Source organism: Antechinus flavipes, chromosome 2, assembly GCF_016432865.1.
Source record: "Antechinus flavipes isolate AdamAnt ecotype Samford, QLD, Australia chromosome 2, AdamAnt_v2, whole genome shotgun sequence".
Taxonomy (NCBI): Eukaryota; Metazoa; Chordata; class Mammalia; order Dasyuromorphia; family Dasyuridae; genus Antechinus; species Antechinus flavipes.
In genome coordinates, this window is record NC_067399.1 from 39847191 (window position 1) to 39872117 (window position 24927).

The window sequence follows — 24927 nt, forward strand, 5'->3', positions numbered from 1 at the left end:
CAATGAGCAACAAAAGTTTAGCAGGACTCAAATATAATAAAAGATTTCACTTAACATTCTTTATTTGTCTTTCTTTTCTTAAGTTTAAACTCATTCTGGTATAAAGATCAATCACTAGAATTATATATAAAATTATTATTATATTATATATATTATATATATAATTATTATTATATATTATATATAATTATGTATTATATATAAAATTGCACAATCTCGGTAAGTCAAAGTCATTGTTTTGGAACTCCATAACTTATAATGCATCCTTTCCTAGAATTGATGACCTTGCTTACGCAAATTGTTTACAGCAATCCAGCATATCTACAAAAGAAGGGTAATCAACAGGGACGGAAGGGAAGGAGTTGAGCTTGGTGTCCTTTTCCACTCAAGATGAAATGCTTTGAATCTAGATAGAACTTTCATCATAGTTCCTCTTTTTCACACATAATAATCCAGGAACAATTTTTGGATTTAATATTAAAATAATAACCCCAAATAACTTTGTTAACAATATTACACTTTCATAAAGTGATAGCCAAATAGTTTAAGATGTGTTTTCTTCTTAACTACAAGCAATGGTGGAAATATCCAGTTTACCAAATTGCAGTTACAGAATGTTACAAAACAACATTATAAACAACATAAATAATGAGGTTTTTTCCCATCTTCTCCTAGTTATTCACAAGATCTAAATGGTAAAAAAAAAAAGTTACTCAGTATAACTGATACAAAAGTTTGCCAATTTTTACAATATAAAAAATTAAAAATATAAGAAGCTAAAAACAATATTATATGTTTGAAACTTAGAACAAACCATTACTGATAAGGTGACTTTAATTCCAAAAAATGTATTTCCAAATTACTTTATACAGAAAATCATTCATCTCCTCACCACTGGCACTGTTTACTCACCACATCTAAAATCCCTTAAAATTATCAAGTATGAAGCAAGTACATTTAATTAAAGAAATATTAATAACAGCAAACATTTATACAAAGTTTCAACTCTGCCAGACATTGTGTATTTTACAATCGTGTGAAATAAACTGAGGTTAACAGATGTGGTGTAACTTGCTTAAGTACACTCCATTAAAATATTTCAGATTTGTTCATTTTCTTAATTTGTCTTGATGCCAAATAGTGGAATAAATTTTGATGTATCATAAACATCATATTAGGAGAGACACATTTCACTTAAAATGTGATCAGAATGAATTCAATTACACCTAAATCTATATTCCAAATGGTATTACACAGAATCTTAAGCTATAACTTAAATTATGTAGTATATTTTACACAAGGGCTATTAATTTAAAATGCTTCATATTATGAGGTCCACTATTTCCAGATAACTCCCTGACAAACATTGTAAAAGTGGCAGACGTATTAGGTTTTAATCTATCCCAACTATCATATTAAATATACATTTTAATTTAGTTTAAATCTCAGTTCCACAATCTCACAAGGAACCCATAGCTTATCAATTTACTCCTAGCTCTCTATAGCACCCAATAAAATAAACACATGATGTTTCACAGTCTTCCTTCTGAAACAAAGCCAAAACTTTCTCACCTCTCAACATACTGTTTTTCACTAAAAGAACCACATCATTTTTATTTCCTTGAGATTCTTCCCTTAAGCCATTCTTTATTTTATTCATTCCTTAAATTGTCCTTAAAATTTTTGTATACAGTGGTGTTAAAATTAATGGCCTCTTAAAGAATTTGATTCTTATGGTGCAAATGTTGGCTTTTAATATCCCTATAACAATTAAACTGTTGAATTAATAACATTTCTGTCATTCACAAAGAATTACCAAAAATCATTGAGATATCTTTAGCACTTACAAAAATCTTTAACAGTTTATAAAATCTGTTCTATTCAAATAATAATTGAGTTTTGGTATTTTATTCACAAAAGTATAAACAACAAGGCATTTTCGGGTTACTTTCATAAATAAGTTCTCTTGAATGGGTAAGGAGGAAGACATTTCTTGAGATTCAAATACATAAATCTGTGATAAAAATTAATTAAATCATATGATTAATTATTAATTAATATGATTTAAAGCAAGATTTCCAATCTCAAGATACAGCTGCCAATTCAAAAATGACATTTACATTGATCAGTACTTACTTTTAGCTTGTATGATCCTGTAAAAACCAAATTAGATATTTCAATCAAATTCAATTACTTACTTTTGTGTGATGTACAAAATGTTTTTCTCTTTTTCATGAGCCAGGAAAGGATTAAGTGCCAGTCCTATTCTTAAGTACAAACTTTGAAATTACCCCCTAAACCTGTTTCTCTATAATCAGTGAAATGACCTTCTTTTCTAGATGTAAAACAATAAACCCAGTCATTCCAAGGGTGGTGGTGGTGGTAATAAGAAAGAACTAGACCACGGCTCAGAAATGTGAAAGGAGAGGACAGAACCTTTCTAAAGACCTAAATTACTTAGCAAGACATAGATTCACATGTAAATGCAGATATAAAAAACACAAACCAAACAAAAACTTAGCAGCGCTGAATTTCTCTTGCTACCTTATGCTTTAGATTTACAAATTCAGTTAAAATGCACACCCTCCTTTACTCTCTCCACCATGTTCCTGGCTTTGAAACTTCAAAAACATGCCGCTGTCACTGTTCCATTCCCACTTCATCCCCTAGAATCTCTTCTATAAAGCATGTCACCTTCTCATTTTGGTGCATTTCTTTTTGTGCTTCAATTTTATGGAGGAATCCAACATGGCTTTCATTTCCCTCCCAGTCCTATTCCTGGATTCTGAGAACTCTGAGCCAGGTACCTTCATTAACCATCACCTTTTTAAAATTCCTTTGGTATATTGTCTTCCTCCCATAAGAATATGAGCTTCCTTTGTAAATAAAAAGCTATAATAAAAAAAAATAAAAAAAAAGGATATGAGCTTCTTAAGGGCAGGAGCTGTCTTTTTACTTGTATTTGTATATTCAGCCCTTGACTTAAGTACTTAAATGCTTATTTCTCTCCCTCCTCTCTCCCTTCCTTCCTCTCTTCCTCTCCTCCCTGCTCTCTCCATTCCTTTCTCCCTTCTTCCATCCCTCTCTTCCTCCCACTCCCTCCCTCCCTCCCTCTCTTCCTCCTTCCCTCCCTTCCTTCCTTCTTCCTTCCTTCCTCTCTTCCTCCTTCCTTCCTCTCTTCCTTCCTTCCTTCCTTCCTTCCTTCCTTCCTTCCTTCTTCTTCCTTCCTCCTTCCTTCCTTCCTTCCTTCCTTCCTTCCTCCTTCCTTCCTTCCTTCCTCCTTCCTTCCTTCCTTCCTTCCTTCCTTCCTTCCTTCCTTCCTTCCTTCCTTCTTCCTTCCTTCCTTCCTTCCTTCCTTCCTTCCTTCCTTCCTTCCTTCCTTCCTTCCTTCCTTCCTTCCTTCCTTCCTTCCTTCCTTCCTTCCTTCCTTCCTTCTTTTTATTTCTTTCTTGCATCTTCACTTTCTGTAAGATCTCGCTGGAGAGACCAGAATATTTTTTAGACATCTAGCTTTCCTTTCTCTGACCTTCCTCCAAGGCATTTGGAGTAGTCTAGAAACCTGAACTGTCTCCAGAGTTTGATCATTTTTGTGTGTCACTGGGCACTGATAAAGGGCTAAGATTCAGAAAGGACAAGGGTCTTGACTAATATTTGACCAACAGGAAGGAGGGAGATGGGAGTGATGGGGGAACCCTGAAACTGTCCTCCTTGAAACTGTCCTTCTTGACTTTTGGATGAACCCTGAAACTTTCCTGACAGGGATCCACCCTTCAGGGCAGTTAAATGGTTTCATTAAGATTGGCTCAGGACCACTCCTTACTTAGCTCGAATTTAACTGGTCTCATTTAGCTGGAGATGTGGACCTGATATTTCTATGGATCTCTGTTGAGCTGAACATTGGCTCAGGACCACTCTCAGTAAGTTGTCCCATTCAACTGGAAATCTAGGTCTGGGAGGAGTGACAACATTGAAGGAATTTCATTCCATTGAAAAAACACAAAATTTTGGGCTCATTTCTTTGCAGAGGCCTAAAAGCAGGACCATGGCATAGCTGCCTGCGAAGACCCTGCCAGCTATGAAGACATTCTCTTCTCATCGCTAACCCCTCTTTATCTCTCTGCCAGTATTTCTCCACTAGACCTTTACTTTTCTGTCAGGAAGACAGATAGGCCTTGCCTGTCTGAAGAAGATAGGCCTCCTAGGAAAAGCTGACTTCTCAGTGCCAATAAACTTCTTTTTGCCAGTCTAACTATTCAGGTTTGTGGATTCTTTCATGTTGGACTTGCGCCTACCAGAAGGGGTTCGCACAACTCTCTGCATTGCCACTAACTGCATCAGGAGGAATGGGAAAGACCCTGAACTAGGAATCAGAGGACTGGGGGAGGAATTCAGGTTTAGCTCCTGACTCATTATGTGAAGCCCCTTACATTTTCTCAGTTTCCTTCTCTTTAAAATAAGGAGAATGAATTAAATTTGTATTAAGGTCCCTTGGAGGTCTAGGGCTTATAACCCTTGTGGTTTGGGGAAGAAAAGAACCCAGTTCCAGATTCCATGATAGAAAATGACAGGAACCTAAGACAGGATCCAGCTCTCTAGTGTCCTGGCTGTTTCCCCTTCCTGTACCACTGTTTCTTATTCCCTTGTTGGTTACCACCTCTCCATTCCTCCTACTTGGAGCTGGGACATCACCCCCTCTTTCTATTACGGCATCCAAACCATAAACCGTTTGGATGAGCAGCAGCCCATAGGGTCTAAATTCAGATTAAGCAGGAAGAGGGTGGAACTGGGTGATCCCATGGTGCTGAGTGCCTTGGATTTGGATTTTCTCCAGCTCCTTGACTTTTCCCTGAATCAGCCCTGCTAAATGGCTCAGTCATGGGGCACTCATCCTTGTGTTGCAAAGTCCATAGAGTCCAGTTCCTACTCCCAGAGGGCAGAACATATGACATGGTGGTTTCTGAATTCCAATAAACCAGTGACAGATAAGGCAGCTGAACTGATTTTATTTAAATCAAAGGTATATGGTGAGAGGCCCCCAAACCGCAGAAAATGCTGGCCTTCTCAGCTATTCCAGTCAGCCCCTTGGGAGAGAGCTGTGACTTGTTCTAGAAAGACCTTGAAGGAGATGAAGTTTGCTACTTGACATTTCCTTTTCACACAGAGAGCTAAATAGACCTCTCTCCTCCACCCAGAAGACCCTCTACCCTCATGCCCCAGAGAGGAACAGATATAACTGCAGCTATCAGAAGGAGTAGGCTATCCATGATAATTGTGGGGATATATATAGAAGAATTGCACATGTTTAACCTATATTACATTATTTGGCATCTAGGGGAGAGGGTAGAAGAAGGGAGAGAAACAATTTAGAACACAAGATTTGTAAGGATGAATAATGAAAATTATCTACATATATATTTTGAAAATAAAAAGCTTTAATTAAAAAAAAAGAAATCTATATGTAATGGGAGGCTGTCTAGGAGAGGGGATGGGAGGAAGGGAGGGAGAAAAATTTGAAACACAAGGTTTTGCAAGGGTAAATTTTTTTTTTAAGTTAAAGCTTTTTATTTATGAAGCATATGCATGGATAATTTCCCCAATATTGATCCTATATATTCTTTTTTTTTTCCTGAGGCAATTGGGGTTAAGTGACTTGCCCAGGGTCATACAGCTAGGAAGTGTTAAGTTGTTAAGAGTCTGAGGTCACATTTGAACTGAGGTCCTCCTGACTTCATAGGGCTGGTGCTCTAACATTGCACCACCTAGCTGCCCTTTGGAAGGGTGAATGTTGAAAACTTTCTATACATATATTTTGAAAACAAAAAAGCTTAGAATTAAACAACAATAAACACAAAGGAGTAGGCTATCAGTGATTATCAGGTTGAACCCAAATCTGGTAAAGTTACCATCATTAAAGGAGCTATGGAGATGACTCTCTTATCATAGCTTTCTCTTCCTTATACTTCTAGGGAAGCTCTGGGGGAATTACCACCCTTCCTTAGTAATGGGAATTTTCTATGCACGGTCAATCACAGGCAAGACTGAGAAATGGAAGTCTCCGAACTTGATGGTTATCTCTTGGGTCAAGAGCTTTCTGGTTCAGGACTGGCTTACTGGAGGGAGAAGTTCCCAGTGTGCTGTTTTGGAAGAGAACTAGCAGGAGAATCCTGTAGCTGAAGGACTAAAGTCATACCGTGGCTGTCTGAGACCTTGTCAGGTTTTCCAAGCATACTCTGGCAGAGAACCTTAGGGCAGGATTACATAGGGAATAATTCTAGCCTAGTATAAACAAAGGACTTCAGCCTTTAGGACATCAGGTCATTTTTTGTACCAATAGGAGAGAAATGTTCTGCCTCCACTCCATCTTGTTCAGCCATCTTGGGGAATTCTTACAGCAGTTCCCATTCTTTTTCTTTTTTCTCTTTCTCTTTCAACATGAGTTAAAATTTAGTGTTTCTGGGGCAGCTAGGTGGTGCAGTGGATAGAGCACCAGCCCTGATGTCATGAGGACCTGAGTTCAAATCTGTGCAAGACACTTAACACTTCCTAGGTGTGACCCTAGGCAAGTTACTTAACCTCAACCGCCTCAGGGGAAAAATAGTGTTGCTTTTAAATATGATTTATTCAGAAGAAAAAAAGTACATCAGTCTAAGAAAAAGATAATTGTTAAAGGATTCAAGAAAGGTAATATGGTATAGAGAAAAGAACATTGGGTAATGAGAAGATTCATCTCTTCCTCTGTCACTTACTATGTGATTTGAGTCAAATCACACAATCACTTTTAGACCATACTTTGTCACTGGAAAAAAAAAAAGTGTGGGTGGCTGGGGGCTATTATTCTCTTTCAGCTTTAAAATCTCTAAATGCAGGGTCTTACTGCTCCCTTTCCATCTCTTGGGCCCCACTCCCTCAGGCTCGTTTTCTTCCCTGTAGCTTGAGAAGAAAAAAGCAGGGATAGAGATCTGATCCTGGAGTTCAAATCTGGATCCAGAGGAAAGTCACTTAGTCCTGACTGACTCACTTTTCTCATCTGTAAAATGAACTGGAAAAGGAAATGACAAACTGATCTTTGCCAAAGAAAAAAAGCCCTAATGGGATCATGAAGAGTTGGATACTACTGAAATGACTCGACTACAAAAAAAAAAAAAAAAGTCTTGGGTCTGGGTGTTTGGGGACCATCATGATCCTCTTGGCCTTGGGGAGCCATGTTTACATGTCTATTCATTGTGGCCCCACAGAGGAGCCCTTTTTCTTCCTACAATCAGCTGACAATGAGAGATCTGCTGTGCTCAGCATTTCTCCCACAATCCAGGCAGATTTTCCATCATCCTGGAGAGAGAGGGCTCATAAATTAGAGCTGGAAGGGACCTGGGAGGCCCTCAAATCCCACCCCGTCATGGGACAGAGGAGAAAAACAAGGCTAGTAAAGGGGAAATGCCTTACACAGGGTCTCACATCTTAGAAGTGTCAGGATGTGAGGGAGTCTGATCCCAAGTTTTGTAGTGACTTCCTGGGGGACCTTGTGCATATGATCAAACTTTCTAATATGCAAAAATGGAATGGATAGCTTCAGAAGGGAGTGAGCTCCCCGTCCCTGAAGGCTTTTAAGGAGATGCTGGAAGATGCCTTGCAATGGGATGTTGGGGAGGAGATCCTGGAGTAGACCGAAGACAAGATGACCTCTGAGATGCTCTGCAGTTCTGAGATGCTGCTGCTCTGTGAAACAGAGAGATTCCGGAAGCACATCAGAGAGCTACATTTGCCTAAATTAGCACAGTAAATGGCTCTCCTTCCAGCTCAAAGAGTTTTATTGGTGTTCCATGTCCTAGAAGAAAGAAGAAAGTACAGATTCCTCATCTCCAAACCTCCCTCCCCTTGGCCCCAGACCTCTTCCTCCTCCTCCTCCCATCCCTCCACAGGCAAGATGTCCAGCCTTATCTCAACCTCCCCTGGATCATGGACTGAATGTCTCAGACAACACGGACATTTCCGCATACCCACATTCATTCTGACTTCCTCATTTTTTGCTTTTGCTCATACTTTGCAGATCATAGCATCCCCCATACCTTCACCCCCGTGGCTCCCTCTCATCTCTAGAATCCAATATTAACTCCTCTGTTTTGGCATTCAAAGTCCCCTCATAACCTACCCCCTACCATCTCCTTCCCAGTTTTCTCCACACAACACTTCCCCATGGACTCCTTGACCCAATACTCACTACTCCAGGTCCATATATATATATACCCACAGAAGGGGATGAGTTCCCCCTCCTGGGAGACAACTCACCACTCTTTCTTTGTTTCTTTGTTTGCACCTACATGCTCCAGCTCATTCTAATAGCATTAGGTATTTTTTGTTGTTGTTGTTGTTGTTGCAAAGGAAGACATTGTTTACTGGGAACCATTAGGGTTCCTACAGTGGATAGTATCCCAGATACTGAAATATTGTGTTAAAATATATTTGCACTCAGTGTGTCCTTTAAGAAGTACACAGGTGTGCTCAGAAAGAACACCATTGGATTTGTCTGATAATTAGGCTCATCTCTGGAAGCTTTTGCAAAATTAAGTCTGGCAGCTAGTGCAAGCTGGAAGCCAGCACCGGCCTTGAGACAGAAACAACTGGTCAAAGGGAAAAACTGTGTTCCTCTGGCTGTGTAGCAATGAGCACCTTCAGGGAAAGGGTACCGGTAGAAAAGTCATGCATGGCTTCTGTCAGGAGTAAAGACTGGGGGCGCCTTGTCCCAAAGGACAGGCTGCCAATTGTCCATACAGTGGCCAGGAGTTAATCGGAATCAGAGCCTAATTGGAGCCCTGGAGTCTGGCTCAGAGTCTGGGGCTCTTTCCATCAACCCAAAAGCCTCCTAAATTTCTCACCAAATTCTAAACAGGTCCTCCTGCAAATTTCACGAGTCTGAAAGCTGTTTTCGCTTTTACTGCATTTGTTGAACCCAAGGGGTAAACAACGATTTTGTGTAATATTGAAGTACCAGCGAATTAGAGATCGTTTACAAGGTTTAACAGTGGGAATCTTCTCACATGGGTCTGAAAAGAGATTACAGCATTAGGGGATCAAGGAAAGTCTTTGAGGGCCTCTCTTTTCCCACCCCCACACCACAACTGACTATTATCTGGAAGTCTTTCCCCGGGAATACAGAGATGTGGGTTCCAGGTCCAGCTGTGTACCCTTAGGGTCAATGTCTGTGATCCCAAGGTCCCGTGGTTAAGCTGTGGCCCCGGATCACACAATCAAAGGGCTGGAGCCAGGATGCAAATGTCCTCCTTCTTATCCAAGCCCTTTCCCACTATATCTGCTTCCTCAGTTTAGAACATAGGGTCCCAGAGTTCCTAAAGCAAATCATGACCTTGGTGGTCCTGAATGCCGGAGAAGGGGAAGTGAGATTTGGGGCTGTCAGCTGGGGCCATAAGCAGAAGTAGGCATCCTGCTGTAAGTCTGCCTAAAACAGACTTTCTGTCTCTCCTGCTTTGAAATTCCTAACTAGTTTTGCAAGCCCAACTCAAATCTCCGAAATTCCTACCTGTCTTTGCAAACCCATCTCTTCTACCAAGTCTTCTCTGGTTCAGAAACCATCTTCTGAATTCCCAGTAATATTTATTCTGGATCTGTACTTGCATTTTACTCATTAGACTGGAGAAAGCTCCATAAGGACGGACACTTCTCAAAACTTTCTATCATTCTTAGTGCTCAGCCCTGCTATCTGAGTCTAGTAGGGGCTTAATAAATGCCTGCTAGCTGACTGGCTGAAGGAATGAAGGAAGGAAAGGATGTTGCTTACCGTTATCAATGCCCAAGCATTTCGTCCCACAGCTTAATAGACAACATTTCTCATGGATTTTGCAGTCTTTGTCACTGTAGCAATGAGGGATCTCTCTGTAAAGGCACTTCATCCTGACTTTGGGGCATGACCCTAAGGTAGAACATGGTGTGATTGATTCTGTTATCGCCCTCTCTTTCCCTCGCCAACACCACCATTCCCTCTCCCATTCTATGCTTGCTTCTCAAGGAAACTCTTTGGGGAAATTTTCTGAGCTTCAATGGATTCTTCTTTCCCATTTGGATTTATTCCTTCCCGCTGTCTTCCCCTCACCCCCTCCCCATACCAGGGATGGACATAGATTCCTCCCCCATACTTCCCCTCATCATTTCCCTCCATCATTTCCCCCCATCACTTACAAAAAGGTTTCAGCTTGAAGAGAGCCAACAGCTTATTGTGGTCGTGACTCAGTATCATTAGCAGCAGCAACAACATCAGGAAGCAGCCTCGAGGGCCCATGATGCTGGAGGTTGGCAGAAGTCAGGGCTCTTCTCTCCCACAGTCTCCTGCCTTCTTGGAGTCTTCTAATCTGGACTGTCCTGGGACCTGACTCCCCTGCTAGTTTCTGGGCAGGTCTAAGCATCTGTGGGCTGGCTATCAGAGCCCCTCCTACACCGATCTCCCTGAAGAGTCTGATTTGGCAATCCTCAATGCTCCATCAGACTCTGGCTAGGCCTCCAAGGGATAGCCCCAATCCGTGTCAGACCAGCAGTAGGAGACCAGGGACCTCCTTGGACTCTTTCCTCCCCAGCCTCATGGGGCAGCAACACACACACACACATATTTTTAACATATTCTTTTCTCTTTGCTTGAAATAGTTCCCCATTCTCCTTTTCCTGATAATTCCTACTGTGATGTGTTAAAAATCCGAGTAGCATAGTTTCTGGGTGATTTAATCATTTTATTAATAATGTCAGCATGTTATTAATAAAACACTGGCACTGAGGTGAAGGGCGAGCCCCTTCACGAAGGTGGGGGGCTCACTGGTTATATGCCCTTTGAAGAGTGGGTATTGCCTGAGGGTGGCAATCAATTCTGATTAGTGAACAATTAAAGAGAACGAATATTACAAAGAGAGGTGGGTTATTTTACAATGAGGGTCTTGAGGTATGGGACACTGAGCACCCAAATCTGGGTTATAAAGACTTTTCCATTTCCATGTCACCCATCTGACAAAAGGGGAATCCACATTTTCCCAGACCCCTGTAAACACAATGATCAGGAATCCAGCCTTTGACCTAAACTTAGAATTTCTTTGCTGTCTTTGACTAGATCTTTACCTCCCTGGGTAAGTCTGGGAGGAAGATTTCCCACACTTTTTGATTTCTGAAGAAGGCAGTAGAAAAGAGGGGAAGCCCTTGGCCCTAATTCAATGATTAACTATTAAAGACAAGAGAAATAATCATTTTTTCTCACTACTTCTCCTTTAGAACTTATCACCAATATCACCTCTTCCAGTAAGTATTCCCTGCTTGTCCTCTAATATGGACTTATACGGTGCAGCTTCTCGGGGAAATGTTGTAAGAGGACTTGCCAACCCCCCGCCAGCCTTGGACATCGCACAGGGCACGGCTCTGAGGGTAGTCTCGTAAGGGTGAACAAGACGGCGCTGGGAGGAAGGGGTCCCACCGGAAGAAGCAACGTCACAGCTCCCAGGAGAGGCGTGCTGGACCTTGGAGGGGAGAACAATGACCATATCCCTATCAGGAAAGGAATGCTCACATTATAGCTACGTGTAGCTTCCTGTAGAGAATCATGTATTTACTATAGAATAGGATGTGATTACGTATGATATAGAAACTAGAAGCAGGCACCGAGGAGATAAAAGGACTTGCAGTCTTTGTCATAAAGCAGAGTCTCACACTACCCTGGCTCTCGCCCTGCATTACTCACAGTCTCCACCATTCAAGTGGACAGGCAGTGCTGGTCACATAGGGCCTGTTCCACTCGGGAGTTGGGGCCGAGACCCCAACAGAATGTAACAACTATCCCTAAGTGTCCTAGTTACAAATGATATTTGGGAATATCCCAGTTAAAAATGATATATTTCTATCTGAGCAGGATGCTAAGGCTACAAATATTGCAAGACAGCAGATAACAGCCTGTTGGTCAGAGACAACAGGGTTTTTGTAACTAATAAGCCGCAACAATGAGTTGCTTAAAGTTCACACAGGGGCAGACAAAATCGGGTGTTTGCCACTTGACCTAGTGCGGTTTTAGGTCTAAAAACATACCTCCAGAAGATTCCCCCTCGTCCTCTAGTTCTGCCCAGAGAACTAGGGGTCCTGCCCCTGTGCACAGAGTCAGAAGTAGACCACTTCTGAATTCTACCTGTTAGCCGTAAAATTAGCATGTCAGTGACATGAAGCACCTGGTCCTCACCTTTTCCTATAAATTTGCTGTCATGCTCCTGATGCTTTGCTAATTTCTTGTGGAACTTAGCTTGCTGCTGGTAGCAAAAATAAATCTTTGCCCCTTAACTTGGAGACAAACTGAACTCGTGAATTCTTTCGCCATATCTGCGACAGTAACCTAGGAACCTAACTTTGTTGAGATATCTTAGACCTCAACAAACTCATCCCCTCAAGCTTCATTTAGAGCTCTATTCATCATCTCTCTCTGGTGTACTTTTATTATACTCTCTATTAATTACCTGGGTTTCTTTCTCCTTCCTACTCTGCACATAGTAAGTGCTTATTAGATGCTTATTGACCGACTCTTAAACTGGAAACTCCATGAAGACAGGGGCTAGGTCTTAAGCCAATTTTAAGCCTCCCTTACAACCTTGCATCATGTTATGAACAAGGTAGAAACTGTTTATTGGATGAATGAGTGAGTGATTGATTGGCGAAGGAGATAATGAATTGGTCTCAGAACCATGAAATTCTGAGTTCAAGACTGGTGTCTTGACACACATTGAATGTGTGATTCTGGGCAAGTCACTGACTGAATCTCTAAGTTCAGAGAAAGTGCTCACTTGTCCTGGTGGAGGGAGGTCTTTATACCAATGAAATCATGTGTGTCATACCAATTTCCTATTGAATTTAACAAACATTTGTTAAACGTCTTCCATGTATTTCCTCTCTTTTTATTATTTCCTATTCATTCTACAGATAGTTTATTTGTGAATATGTTTGTTGTCTTTCTCATTAGACTGTGAGTTTCTTTGAAGGCAAGGATTATCTTTTACCTCTTTTTTTGTAACCCCAGAGCTTAGCATAGTTCCTGGTTTTCAGGAATAGGTTGCAGGGGTCCTCAAACTTTTAAAATAGGGGGCCAGTTCACTGTCCCTCAGACTGTTGGAGGGCCGGACTATAGTAAAAACGAAAACCTTGTTTTGTGGGCCTTTAAATAAAGAAACTTCATAGCCCTCGGTGAGGGGGATAATCGTCTTCAGCTGCTGCATCTGGCCCGTGGGCCGTAGTTTGAGGACCCTGCTGGGTTTTCAAAAATGTATATTGAGTAATAGATATTAAGTTTTCAGCCACAAGTGTTTCACGGAATTCTAAAATTTCACACCTGAAAAGAGCCTTCCACTCTATCCATCTCAGTCTCTAAGCCCAAGAACAAATTTCCTCTGTATTACTGCTCATAGTGACAGGAAGCTCTCTGCTTCCTAACTTAGCTGACAGTGAAGTTGAATGGCTCTGCCCTCATTATTTGGAAGCATTTTATTTGTCCATTCATGTCTGACTCTTAGGACTTCATAGACCATAATACTTCAGGTCCTTCTGTCCTCCACTATCTCAGGATAGTCCAAGTTTATGTTCATTTCTTCCATGATACTATCTATCCATCTCATCTTCTACTTTTCCTTTTCTTTTGCCTTCAATCAATTCATATTAGTACTTTCTCATTATTATCTCTAAAGTATCCTCTATCTATATGGTTTGTACACAGTTGGTTGCATGGTGTTTCCTCATAAGACTGTGAGTTCATGAGAACAAGGGCTTTTTTTCTTGACTCACCCCTTTCACCTTTTTTTTTGTCCCTAACAATTAACACAGCTCTTAGCACAAAGTAGGAATTTAGGAAATATTTACAAACTTGAATTGATTTACTGCAACAGGAAGAGATTTTCTGAGGGCAGTTAGATCATTTCCCCATTTCTGTTTCTGTCAGAGAACAAGCACACTACCATCACCAATCACCCCTATACTTCCAGAAAGAGCAGTAAAAGCATTGCTTTTTAGGGTCTTTGTGGAAGAAGGGACTCCATAGACCTGTCTAAATGCTTCACTTTAACTAAATGCTTCACTTTGGAAATCCTTTTCAAGATAGATGGCTTCAATTTCAACTGTACACCCAGATTTTTTTTTCTTATGGAATTTTGAACCAGAATTCTTAGCAGAAGTTTTAGAAGTACCAGTTCCAAAATATCAATGGTTGGTGGATTCTGGTATAAGGATGTAACTTGAAGGTTAGGAAGGTTTTTGTGATTTTTTCCCCCTTTGAATTCCTAAAGTATAGTGCTTGGCACATAGTAGGCACTTAACTTATTGAATCAACTATCATTTGGTCTAGTCTCTCCAGTCTCTTCCTTACTTTGCCATTCTATTCATATGCTTTATTTGTCCTTCTTAAAATATGACCTCTGAATTTAACCCAATACTTAAGACAGAGTCTGATCAGAGCAGAAAATAGAACTTTACTTGGTCATGAAGTAGAGAAATAATAAAAATCAAACAGTGCAAAATATAGCCAGGGAAAGTAACCAACACTTAAAAGTGGTTTGTTCATTAGGACTAGATATAAATTTTGCTATTCTTCTGGTGAGGCACAGTGTCCCCTTTCCATGGTTCCATTTTTTTGTTTTATTTCTCAAATATGGTACAGGACACCCCTCCCAATTCTCCCTCCCACCTTGTGATAATGGGATGACAGGCTTTGAATCTGGAGGGGATCCAAGATATAATCTAGTCTAATCTGTTCAGTCTACAGTGACAAATAATCCCTCCTTCCACTGTGCTCTCTGTTCTTTCCCTTGATACTATTTTCTTACTCCCACTGTTCTTTCAAGAAAATAATGGAAACCAGTCTAGTCATTGGTCCACGTTGCCTGTATTTACAACTATTGGGAGTAATGAAGAGTCTGGGAATGAGATGATAAGTTGGTCCCAAGTTGATTTACAGGAGAGAGTGTGCTCAAAGAAAGAAGTAATTATCTTTCATATTAATCAGAAATATGTTATATGTTATATATGTGTGCTTCTGGGTATATGTGTGTATATTGGGTATGTGTGATTCCCAGATGGAATCCTTTCTTCTTCAATCCCCCATTAATCTTAAATCTCTTGTATATTTCCTATATATTGCAATAGAGGGAATGGAAATTTTTTAAAAGTGGAAGATGTTGAACCTGGGAATGGAGGAAGTAGGTTGCAACAATATGATAATTGTGTTCATTTTTTGATAGATTTTAACATGTTTAACTTGACCCTAGAGGGCAGAACTGGCAGTGGGTTGTTAAGAAGGAAATTTCAGTTCCATTTAAAGAAAAACTCCCTAATAATTGAAACTATCTCAAAGTAAAACCATCCAAGGAGGTAGTGAGCTTCCCAATACTGGAAATTTGTTACAAATGTATAAGAAATATAAGAGTCACTAGTTGTCAGGCTTATTTTGTTGGCCACTAAAACTGCCATTTTTATTAAGCTCAGCAACTATTTTAAAATGAAGATTTTAATTGATGATAAACATATTTTAAATACAGGAAATATAACAAGTAGATTCAAATGCTTCCATTATTCATTTACATTCATGTGAAGTGTATGAAGTCATATATCTGCATATTCTTTGTATCTGGTACTTTTATATAACCAGCACTTACTATGCCTATTTTCTAAATGCCATTTTATATATGATCATTTGACAATTAGGACGGTTTCCCATCTGAAAAAGAATTAAGTCTGTCCATTCTCAAAAATAATTAGCTCTCCTTAAATATTTATTTTAAGCTAATGTTCCACAAAGAGAAGTTATCTAATTTGTAATATGTGAATTTCTTGGTATCAGACTCTCTTGTTTGGTTTGCAGTCTTAAGTGGCTCATAATAAATAAGGCAGCAAAAAGAATGAGACATAAATAATTTTATCATGCCATAGATGAAATCACAACATAATGATCTCAGATAATTACACTAAAATCATATAATTTTAAAAGCACCCATTCAAAATGCTGAAGTTTGTCATTTATAATGAGATAACTTAAAAAAATACAGAAATGATGAAGGTGGTACAATTTGGATTATTCGAATAACATTGCTCGATTTAAGAGTATAGTAGACTCTTGTCCAGGTCAGGACTGGCTTATATGCTCTCTGAAGGGCATCATAATCCTGAGATTCCAAGGATCTATGATTTTCAACAATGACTTGTTCACTTTGTAGTGAAAGGTTGATTTTGACTAAAAAGAATTATGGCTATGGAGGAGCCAGTGGTAATTTTTGGATAAGGGATTAAAGGATATTAAATATTATATAAAAGAATAGTTAGGAACTGATAGAATTAAGAACTTTCAGAGACATAGGGATTTAACTGAAGCAAAAGAGGTTAAAAAGAGGTGGCAATAATATACAAAAGAAGATCTTCGAATCACTGATAATCACAGTGGTGTAGTTACTGTGCAAGAGTCACTCATCTTGGAGAATGAAGTCTAATGGTCTTTAGGGAACATTGCTAACAATTAGTTAGTGGAAATGATGGAATCTCAGCTGAGCTTTTGAAAATCCTAAAAATGGTGCTGTAAAAGGGCTGCACTCAATATTAATCAAATTTGGAAAACCCAACAGTGGCCACCTGATTGAAAAAGATCTGTTTACCCCCTAATCCTAAAGAACTCCAATGAATGTTCCAATTATCAAATAATTTCAGTCATTTCCCTTGCTAGCAATGTTATGCTTAAGATTTTGCAAGCAAAGCTTCAGCAATATGTGAATGAGAAATACCAGAAGAGCTGGCTGGTTTTTAAAGAGGAAGATGAACTGGAGACCAAATTGCCAACATTCACTCATTATGGAGAAAGCAAGAAGGATTTTGGGAAGATGGCAGAGTGGATCAGAAATGTGCAGGCTTTCCAGATTTTTTCCATAGACAGAAATAAAATAACAATCTAAAATAAAAAATAAAAGTGTGAAGCAATAGTCTCCTGAGATAACTTAAGAGGACCCCAGAGATAATAGGGCTTCTCGAGGTTGAGGTTTGCCATGAGTGAAGTGTAGACATCTCTAGACTAGCACTACTGAATCAACAAATAGTAAGCCTGGAGGGATGCTTGGTTGGGAAGAGGATTTGACTTCAAAAAGTTTCATCTTCCAAAATTTCATCTCATAGCCTCCAAACTTTTACTTCAAAATGAGATTAAGCCCAACAGAGATTGGAAACATAAGGGGATAAAATTTTCTGATAAGGGTTAAAGGGGAAAGAGTCCCCTCTTATCCTCAAATTAGGAACTTTATATCCCTGAAGCTGGAAGCAATTTGCTAGGAAGGGATTGAATAGTACAGTTCTATCTGAAAATAAGTTGTGCAGGACAAATAAGTTATGGTTATTATGGCTGTCTTCACTGAAGAAGAGTAGAAATAAGTCAGTCCAACACTTTGGGTGAAAGGTGGTGATAGAAGTGGATTAAGGATACCCCATTTGAGGTTAACATTAAAAGGGGAGAGAAATAGTCAAAGAAAAAGATTTGTTCATGAAGAAGGTCCATTTGTCAGGAAGATGTCTGCAAGTTTATTATTAAATGGCCAAGGAAGCTGCTTTCTCTTACTAGCCATGACTACCATGGTGAATCTCATTGTATACCACAGTTTTCTTAAAACCATCCAAGTTTAAGCAGTTTAAAAGCTAGAAAAGTTATGTAATTAGGAGGACATCTATTTTAATGTCTTTATTTTGGGAGGAAAAGTTACTTTCAAAAAAGACAGCTTCAGTACAAAATGATTATACAGTTGCATATTATGGAAGATTCTTTTAAAATATATATTTGAGGTTTTTTGTTTCTTTGTTTTGGATTTAAATTTAAATGTTATGCTCCATATAATATGGCTTTATACTTTGTCTGGGATTTTTATTTTCTAACTTGGATGGTTATTTACAAACCAATCCATGAGTGGGGAAGCTGGAGTAGATAAAGGGATTCTGCTGACATCTTTGGTTTGTTTTTCCCAGAGGTTCTAGACTTTAATTTTTATCTTTATGTGTTACATTTGAACTATAAGAAGTAGATTTGGTTTTGCTTTAGAAATTTTGTGAATACATTGATTGTTTTCCTCAAGATAGATTGTAACTAGATGACAGCTGAATTTCTTTCCTTTTCCTTTTTTTTTTTTTTTTTTTTTTTTGTATTAATGGAAAGTTTGAGCAAGCAAAATTTCTCAGGGTCAGCCACACATTTTAATGACCAGTACTTGATAATCTTTTCTGTATATAATGAATACAGTTTTTTACACACAAACATGTAAAGGCAATAGTTGCCATGGACATAATGGAATCATGGCTGAATATTGAGTTTCTATTGAGAGAATATTCAATGTTCTCTCAACATTCTATTGAGAGAACTTGATCTTGTACTATTTCCTCATACAATTAATTTTTAGTATATCAGATACATTGTTAATAGAAAAGAATTTGCTATCTTTTTGATTATTATAATGATGTGATACAAATATTACTGGTCATTATGGGACAGAAATACCTGTTTCATTTAATAAAATTAAAAGCAGATCTGTGGTGAAAATGGATGTGTTGAAATACTGGGAAGGAACAAATCTGTATTAGACAGAAATAAAAGGAAACTAAATATGGGCCATTGTGTGTGTGTCTTGTCTTTGGTTTGTTCTAAATTTCTCTCTGTCTTCTGAATTACAAATGGAAAAATCTGGCCCAGTGTTTGAGTAGGTCCATTAGCATAACTAAAAGAATACCTGGATATGTTGGTTTCTATGGGAGGTCGGAGCAGTCTCCCTTGCATTTCTCTCCTCCTAATTGTAGGTGGGGTGAATAGAAGGGTGGAATAGAGAAAGGAGAACCTTAATAATTTTTAAATGGAGCCTTGGAAAGAATTATTGCTTTGCCCTGAAGAACCACTTGGAAAGATGTGTTTCTCTCAGCTCTCAGGCCATTAGCTTAGTTTACTGCCATTTCAAAGATTTTGGGAGTCTAAGAGAGTGGAGTTTCATGGGGAAGAGGAGTTTTCTCCAAAAAATGTAACAAGAATCTTTGGTCAAGATCCACTAAGGGAATGTGGAGGGGAACACAAGAGGTTTAAGTGTGTGGAAGTGAAAGGAAGAATGAGGGGCCATAGAGATAAGACCAAAGTCAAATGTTGCTTGCCTCTTCTTCCCCCTGCTGGTGCTCCCAATGTGGGAATCGTGAATTTTCACCGATGAATCTCTTATTATTAAATATGATCCTTGAAAGCTGAACCTACCTAAAACTATGATTATTTGCTGTTGGTGAAACTTGTACTTGGTAAGAGTTGTTATTTGAGATAAAATCTCTTGGGATTAATCATAATCCTGTTATCATAATCATGTTCCTGCTTTTTCACTCTTATAAAAAATTTCTATATTCAGAAGACAAGTATAAGATTTTGTTGCTTGTCTTCTAAAAACATGTAATCATTTGGTAAATGAATATTCAGCATGCTATAATATCTATATAGACAGAGAGATAGAGATAGATACACAAACATATACATCTTACTAGAAAGATATATACATATATATGTATATATATATATAAAGCATATAATTATATATAATGTTGAATAAGGTCACTAAAGGTTTCAAAATGATGTAAGAACAAGTGATAGAATTGATTGTGAGATTCTACTATTATTTTATTAATTAATGAAATATCTTCAGTATAATTTGAAGAAGAGAATTTTAGTTCAAAGATCTATCTCATACCACTACACACCTGTCAGATTGGCTAAGATGACAGGAAAAAATAATGATGAATGTTGGAGGGGATGCGGGAAAACTGGGACACTGATGCATTGTTGGTGGAGTTGTGAACGAATCCAATCATTCTGGAGAGTAATCTGGAATTATGCCCAAAAAGTTATCAAAATGTGCATACCCTTTGATCCAGCAGTGTTTCTACTGGGCTTATACAACCCAAAGAGATACTAAAGAAGGGAAAGGGACCTGTGTGTGCCAAAATGTTAGCGGCAGCCCTGTTTGTAGTGGCTAGAAACTGGAAAATGAATGGATGCCCATCAATTGGAGAATGGCTGGGTAAATTGTGGTATATGAATGTTATGGAATATTATTGTTCTGTAAGGAATGATCAGCAGGATGAATACAGAGAGGCTTGGAGAGATTTACATGAACTGATGCTAAGTGAAATGAGCAGAACCAGGAGATCATTATACACTTCGACCACGATATTGTATGAGGATGTATTCTGATGGAAGTGGAGTTCTTTGACAAAGAGACTAACTGAGTTTCAATGGATAAATGATGGACAGAAGCAGCTACACCCAAACAAAGAACACTGGGAAACGAATATGAACTATTTACATTTTTGATTTTCTTCCCGAGTTATTTTTACCTTCTGAATTCAATTCTCCCTGTGCAACAAGAAAACTGTTCAGTTCTGCAAACATATATTGTATCTAGGATATACTGCAACATATCTAACATATATAGGACTGTTTGCCATCTAGAGGAGGGGGTGGAGGGAGGGAAGGGAAAAATCGGAACAGAAGTGAGTGCAAGGGATAATGTTGTAAAAAAATTACCCTGGCATGTATTCTGTCAATATAAAGTTATTATTAAATAAAATAAAATTTAAAAAAGATCTATCTCAAATACCTGCTTTTTAACGAATAATTGTTAAAAGGCTCTGCCTCTAAATGTTCTCTCTCTCTCTCTCTCTCTCTCTCTCTCTCTCTCTCTCTTTTTCTCTCTCTCTCTTTCTCTGTTTCTGTCTCTCTTTCTTTGTCTATGTCTCTCTGCCTTTCTGTCTCTCCATCTTTCTCTGTCTCTCTGTCTCTGTCTCTTTTTCTTATCCATGTCTCCCTCCCCTGTGTCTGTCTCCTTTGCCCTCTCTCTGTCTCTGTCTGTCTGTTTCTGTCTCTGTTTCTCTGTATGTGTTTCTCTCTCTGTTTCTGTCTCTTTCTGTCTTTCTGTTTCTGTCTCTCTCTCTCTTTCTCTCCTCCCCTCTGTCTCTTCTTCTCTTCCCCTGCCTCTCTCTCTCTGCCCAACCTCATAGGATGGAATAACTCTTTGGTCAACTATCCTAACCCCTGCTTGCTAAGTTTGTTTTCTTTTAAGCTTTGGTCAACCCCCCTTCAAATGATCAGCACTTGAACAGTTCTATTAACCAACTTCATGGATCTGTCTCAAAACCCATTGGATGCTGCTTCACTCAGCTCCTCAAGCTCAGGACCTCTCCAAATTGGGAACCTCTACGCCCATTCCCAGCTGGAAGTAGTTTCAGAGGATATGACATCACTCCATACCCCAAAAGACTTGGTTTGGGGCAACTGAAACTGATGGGCAAATGGACTCTAAACTACCCAGTGATTGAGTAGGTAAAGATTTTATTGATTCCATGGGAGTGGGAAGGACTTAAACAGTACTAATTCTCCTCTCCTGTTACCATAGTATTTGGGATCTAGTGTGGATGCCGGCTCTACCAAATAGGATGAGTGTGGAAATGAAAGTACACGAGCCAGGAAGACACCATCAGTACAGAGCCAGAGTTTATATACTCTTTAAGCTAGTGTTGCAATAATATCAGATGTCTCCAGGTGGCGTTGTGTTCATTCCAGCCTTAATGTATATACTATGTTTGACATTAACTTGAAACAGTAACTAGCATTAACAATCTATTTGCTGTAACAGTCATCACTTGCTCCTTTTACAGCTTGTTCCTGTTACATGCATCCTTCACTGATTCTGTTGTGGAGATGGAGCTGCAGACACTGTAGCCACCTCACCTTAAGCTCTAGAAAAGAGGGGCAGCTATGTGGTGCAGTGGCTAGACCACCATCCTGAAGTCAGGAGGACCTAAGTTCAAATCCTGCCTCAGACACTTAACACTTCCTGGCTGTGTGACCCTGAATAAGTCACGCAACCCCAACTGCCTCAGGAAAAAAAAATCTAGAAAAGAACATCCTTGTTACCAAAGTCCTTAACTTTGTAAAATGGTTCAGAATCTGACCTCATTTTTATCAGGAATGACATTTAAGAGCAATGACCATTTATTTTGCTGCTGTACTCTAAAGATGAAGGAACCTTTCCAACTGACTTGTAGCTGAAATCTTCCCTATGTTCTGCACTGAAATGTAATTTTCTTAAGAATAGGGACCATCTTTTTAATTTGTATCCCAAGTAATTAACACAGTACTCTGCACATAGTGAGTGGTTAATTAATGCTTTATTCACTCATTCAGATAGCTGTCTGGGGGATCTTTCCCCCAGAGATATCCACCAACAGCTTCCAAATTCTGGAGGGGATGGTTAATTACTATAGGGTTTCCTGTGTTTGCCCAATGCCTTACACGTCTTCCTACAGATCTTCTGGGTCTGAAAGTTGTTGTTGTTTCCCTCACAGCCCCCATAGATGAATTTAACACAGTCTTTGATTTCATCGTCATATGCCCAGCGCATTATAGAAGCCAGGCAAGGCCCAGGGTCTGCAGGCAGCTTGCATGTGACTGAGGAAAGAATAACCTGATCAGGAGAGTCAGCTAAAGAAGCCAAAATAACACAGCCCCTCCCCCCTTTCACGTTTTCCCCATCATACATGGTTCTTGTTTTTATTACTTGGGGGAAAATCCCAGCAATTAGTAAATAGGCCTCCTGGGATCTGGATTTATGGCCTTACCCTTCCGCCATCTTGCTAAGTATCCTTGACAATCTATTCCTTAAGATCTCAAGGCAAATATGAATAAATGAAAGAAATTTCAGACTAGGTGGTTAAAGAGAAGGTCACATTCAGAGTCACAGGATCTCATTGTCAGGCTAAGGCCCAGAGAGGGGAAATGCCTTTTATAATCCCACAGTAAATTGTGGAAAGATCTGGGAGTGGATACCTAATATCTAATGACATATCTATATGACACCCAATGCCTTGAATTGTGTCAACTGAAATTGTTATGTCAGGTCCTTAGACCAAAAGATGGTCAACATCTGACCCTTTGGTGGAGGGAAGATGAGAGAGGAGCAGGGAAGGATTTTGTCATGGGATCCTAAAGGCCTGGTCCACACCTTCGGTGAAGTTCATGCATTTCCTTCCACAGCTAAACAAGCAGCACTTCTGGGAGCCTGGGCAGTTGCTGTCAAAGTCACAAACATCCGTCTCCTTGTAGATACAATGAACCTTGACCTTGGGGCAGCTCCCTAGAGGACAATTTAGTTTTCACCTTGAAAAGCAAAGACCACTTCCCCTTTTGTTTTCTGCCAATCTTTCCCCTCAATGCATTTCCTCACCTTAAACAGAGTAAGTGCTTAATAAATGTCTGTTGAGTTGTCAAATTGAATCAGATTTGGTCCAAGGACCTCATTTAGCAGAATAACTGGACCCAGAGGTGAAGGGTTTTACTTAAGGCAACACGGAAGGGTCAGAGGTAGATTTTGAAACCAAGTCTTTTTATTCCCCATTCAATTTCAGAAATCACACCTGAAGATTGTCCTCTTCCTAGGGACCTCTACCCCCCTCCACCTTGTTCTATAAATAACACACCCCTAAATGCTCCCCCATCCAGAATGATTAGTGAGACTCCTGCTCAGACAGCACTGTGTGTTTTCAATTATTAAAGGGAAAGGTTTGGAAAGAAAAAGATTCTAGAAAGGAGCAGATTCATATCAAAACATAGGACTCATAAAGTTAGTGGGAAGAGGAAGGAAGAAGAACTGATGCAAATGGGGCAGAGGTGAAAGGGGAAGTGGAAATAGGAATCATCAGGAGGGCCCTGGGATGGGAGGGAGAATTCAGCCCTCGTAAGGTAGCTGGGAACTTTGGGCATTGTCTTTTGGAGTTGTACTAGAATTTGAACTTCTTAAATTGAGGGTCCCTAAACTTATTTTGTGTGTGTGTGTGTGTGTGTGTGTGTGTGTGTGTGTTTCAGGGCTGGTGGGCAATGGGAAATGCCACCTAGCTGCCCCTTTTTGTTTAATATTTTGATAACTATTTCAATACAATTGGCACATGATTTATTTTTATGCTTTAAAAAACCTCATTTGCCAAGGAATCTATAGGTTTTACTAGGCTACTCATAGTTCCATAACACACAAAAAGTCAAGGGGAACTGGATTAGAACATTTTAAAACACCTTTTTGCTCCAAATCCTAGAATCTTTGAAATAGTCCTTAAGGCAGCCTTGTTGACCTCTCATGGGTCTGTCCTTGGGAAAACACAAAAGATCAAGGGGAACTGGATTAGATCATTTCTAAACCCCTTCTTGCTCCAAATCCTAGGATCCTCGAAATAGTCCTTAAAGCAGCCTTGTTGACCTCTCATGGATCTGTCTTTGGGAATAGAGACAAGATGACCCTATCCAAAACTTCTTTCCCCAGAAGCTCCTCTTGTATTCTCCCCCAACCCACATTCCCCCTCCTCCACCTCTCTGCCCAAGGATAAGGGGAGGGACTCCCATTGGGGTACCTACTGTTATTCACATCAGCCCGAGTGATCTGAGTCCCCTGGATCTTCAGACACATTAAAAACAGAAATGGGAAAAGAAGGAAGCTCAGAGTCCCCATGATGCCTAGGAGTTGGGTCCCTCCTCAGGGCTGGTCCCTCCAGTCTGATTGCCTCCCCTTCTTGGTCTTGTCCTTGAATCTTTCTTCATCCAGTCAGGCTCTGGGATTATGGGAACTGATTGTGTTCGGTTCTTTCTAGTTTCCCATCCTTAGGACACCAAGTCCTCCCACCCACATGTGGATCTGAAGCTTGATGCCAAATACACCCACGCCTCCTCATAGGCAGATAGGGCAAGCTGAAGGGACAGGGAGATTCCATCAACTACCCTGAATTTCAACTGTCCCCCAGGTTTCAAAGACATCTAGAACGAGCATTCTTGAACTTGTCTATGGTCATCCTCTTTGGAAGTGTGGTGAGACTTCAGAATAATGTATGTAGCTT

At 39.6% G+C, this 24927-nt stretch overlaps 2 protein-coding genes across 2 annotated transcripts; both read right to left on the minus strand.

Moving 5' to 3' along the window:
* Nucleotides 1-4983: 4983 nt before the first annotated feature.
* LOC127547619 (eppin-like) lies at nt 4984-10443 on the minus strand. The gene is made up of 4 exons (XM_051974538.1): nt 10189-10443; nt 9791-9922; nt 8871-9038; nt 4984-7822 (listed from the first exon to the last, which is right to left on the minus strand). Exons 1-4 carry the CDS (start codon nt 10286-10288, stop codon nt 7761-7763), a joined length of 462 nt encoding a protein of 153 aa, XP_051830498.1. The 5' UTR covers nt 10289-10443; the 3' UTR covers nt 4984-7760.
* Nucleotides 10444-22209: 11766 nt separating this feature from the next.
* LOC127552354 (eppin-like) lies at nt 22210-24588 on the minus strand. Its single transcript, XM_051982912.1, has 3 exons — nt 24452-24588; nt 23052-23183; nt 22210-22498 (listed from the first exon to the last, which is right to left on the minus strand). Exons 1-3 carry the CDS (start codon nt 24543-24545, stop codon nt 22302-22304), a joined length of 423 nt encoding a protein of 140 aa, XP_051838872.1. The 5' UTR covers nt 24546-24588; the 3' UTR covers nt 22210-22301.
* Nucleotides 24589-24927: the final 339 nt, after the last annotated feature.

Coding starts and splice junctions, on each gene's coding strand:
- LOC127547619 (XM_051974538.1), bottom strand. CDS start 10,288: ATGGGCCCTCGAGGCTGCTTCCTGATGTTGTTGCTGCTGCTAATGATA. Junction 9,923..10,188: donor CTTCAAGCTGAAACCTTTTT/GTAAGTGATGGG, acceptor GTTCTACCTTAG/GGTCATGCCCCAAAGTCAGG. Junction 7,823..8,870: donor GAGGACCTGTTTAGAATTTG/GTGAGAAATTTA, acceptor TCTTTCTTCTAG/GACATGGAACACCAATAAAA.
- LOC127552354 (XM_051982912.1), bottom strand. CDS start 24,545: ATGGGGACTCTGAGCTTCCTTCTTTTCCCATTTCTGTTTTTAATGTGT. Junction 23,184..24,451: donor TCGGGCTGATGTGAATAACA/GTAGGTACCCCA, acceptor ATTGTCCTCTAG/GGAGCTGCCCCAAGGTCAAG. Junction 22,499..23,051: donor ATGCATGAACTTCACCGAAG/GTGTGGACCAGG, acceptor TTCTTTCCTCAG/TCACATGCAAGCTGCCTGCA.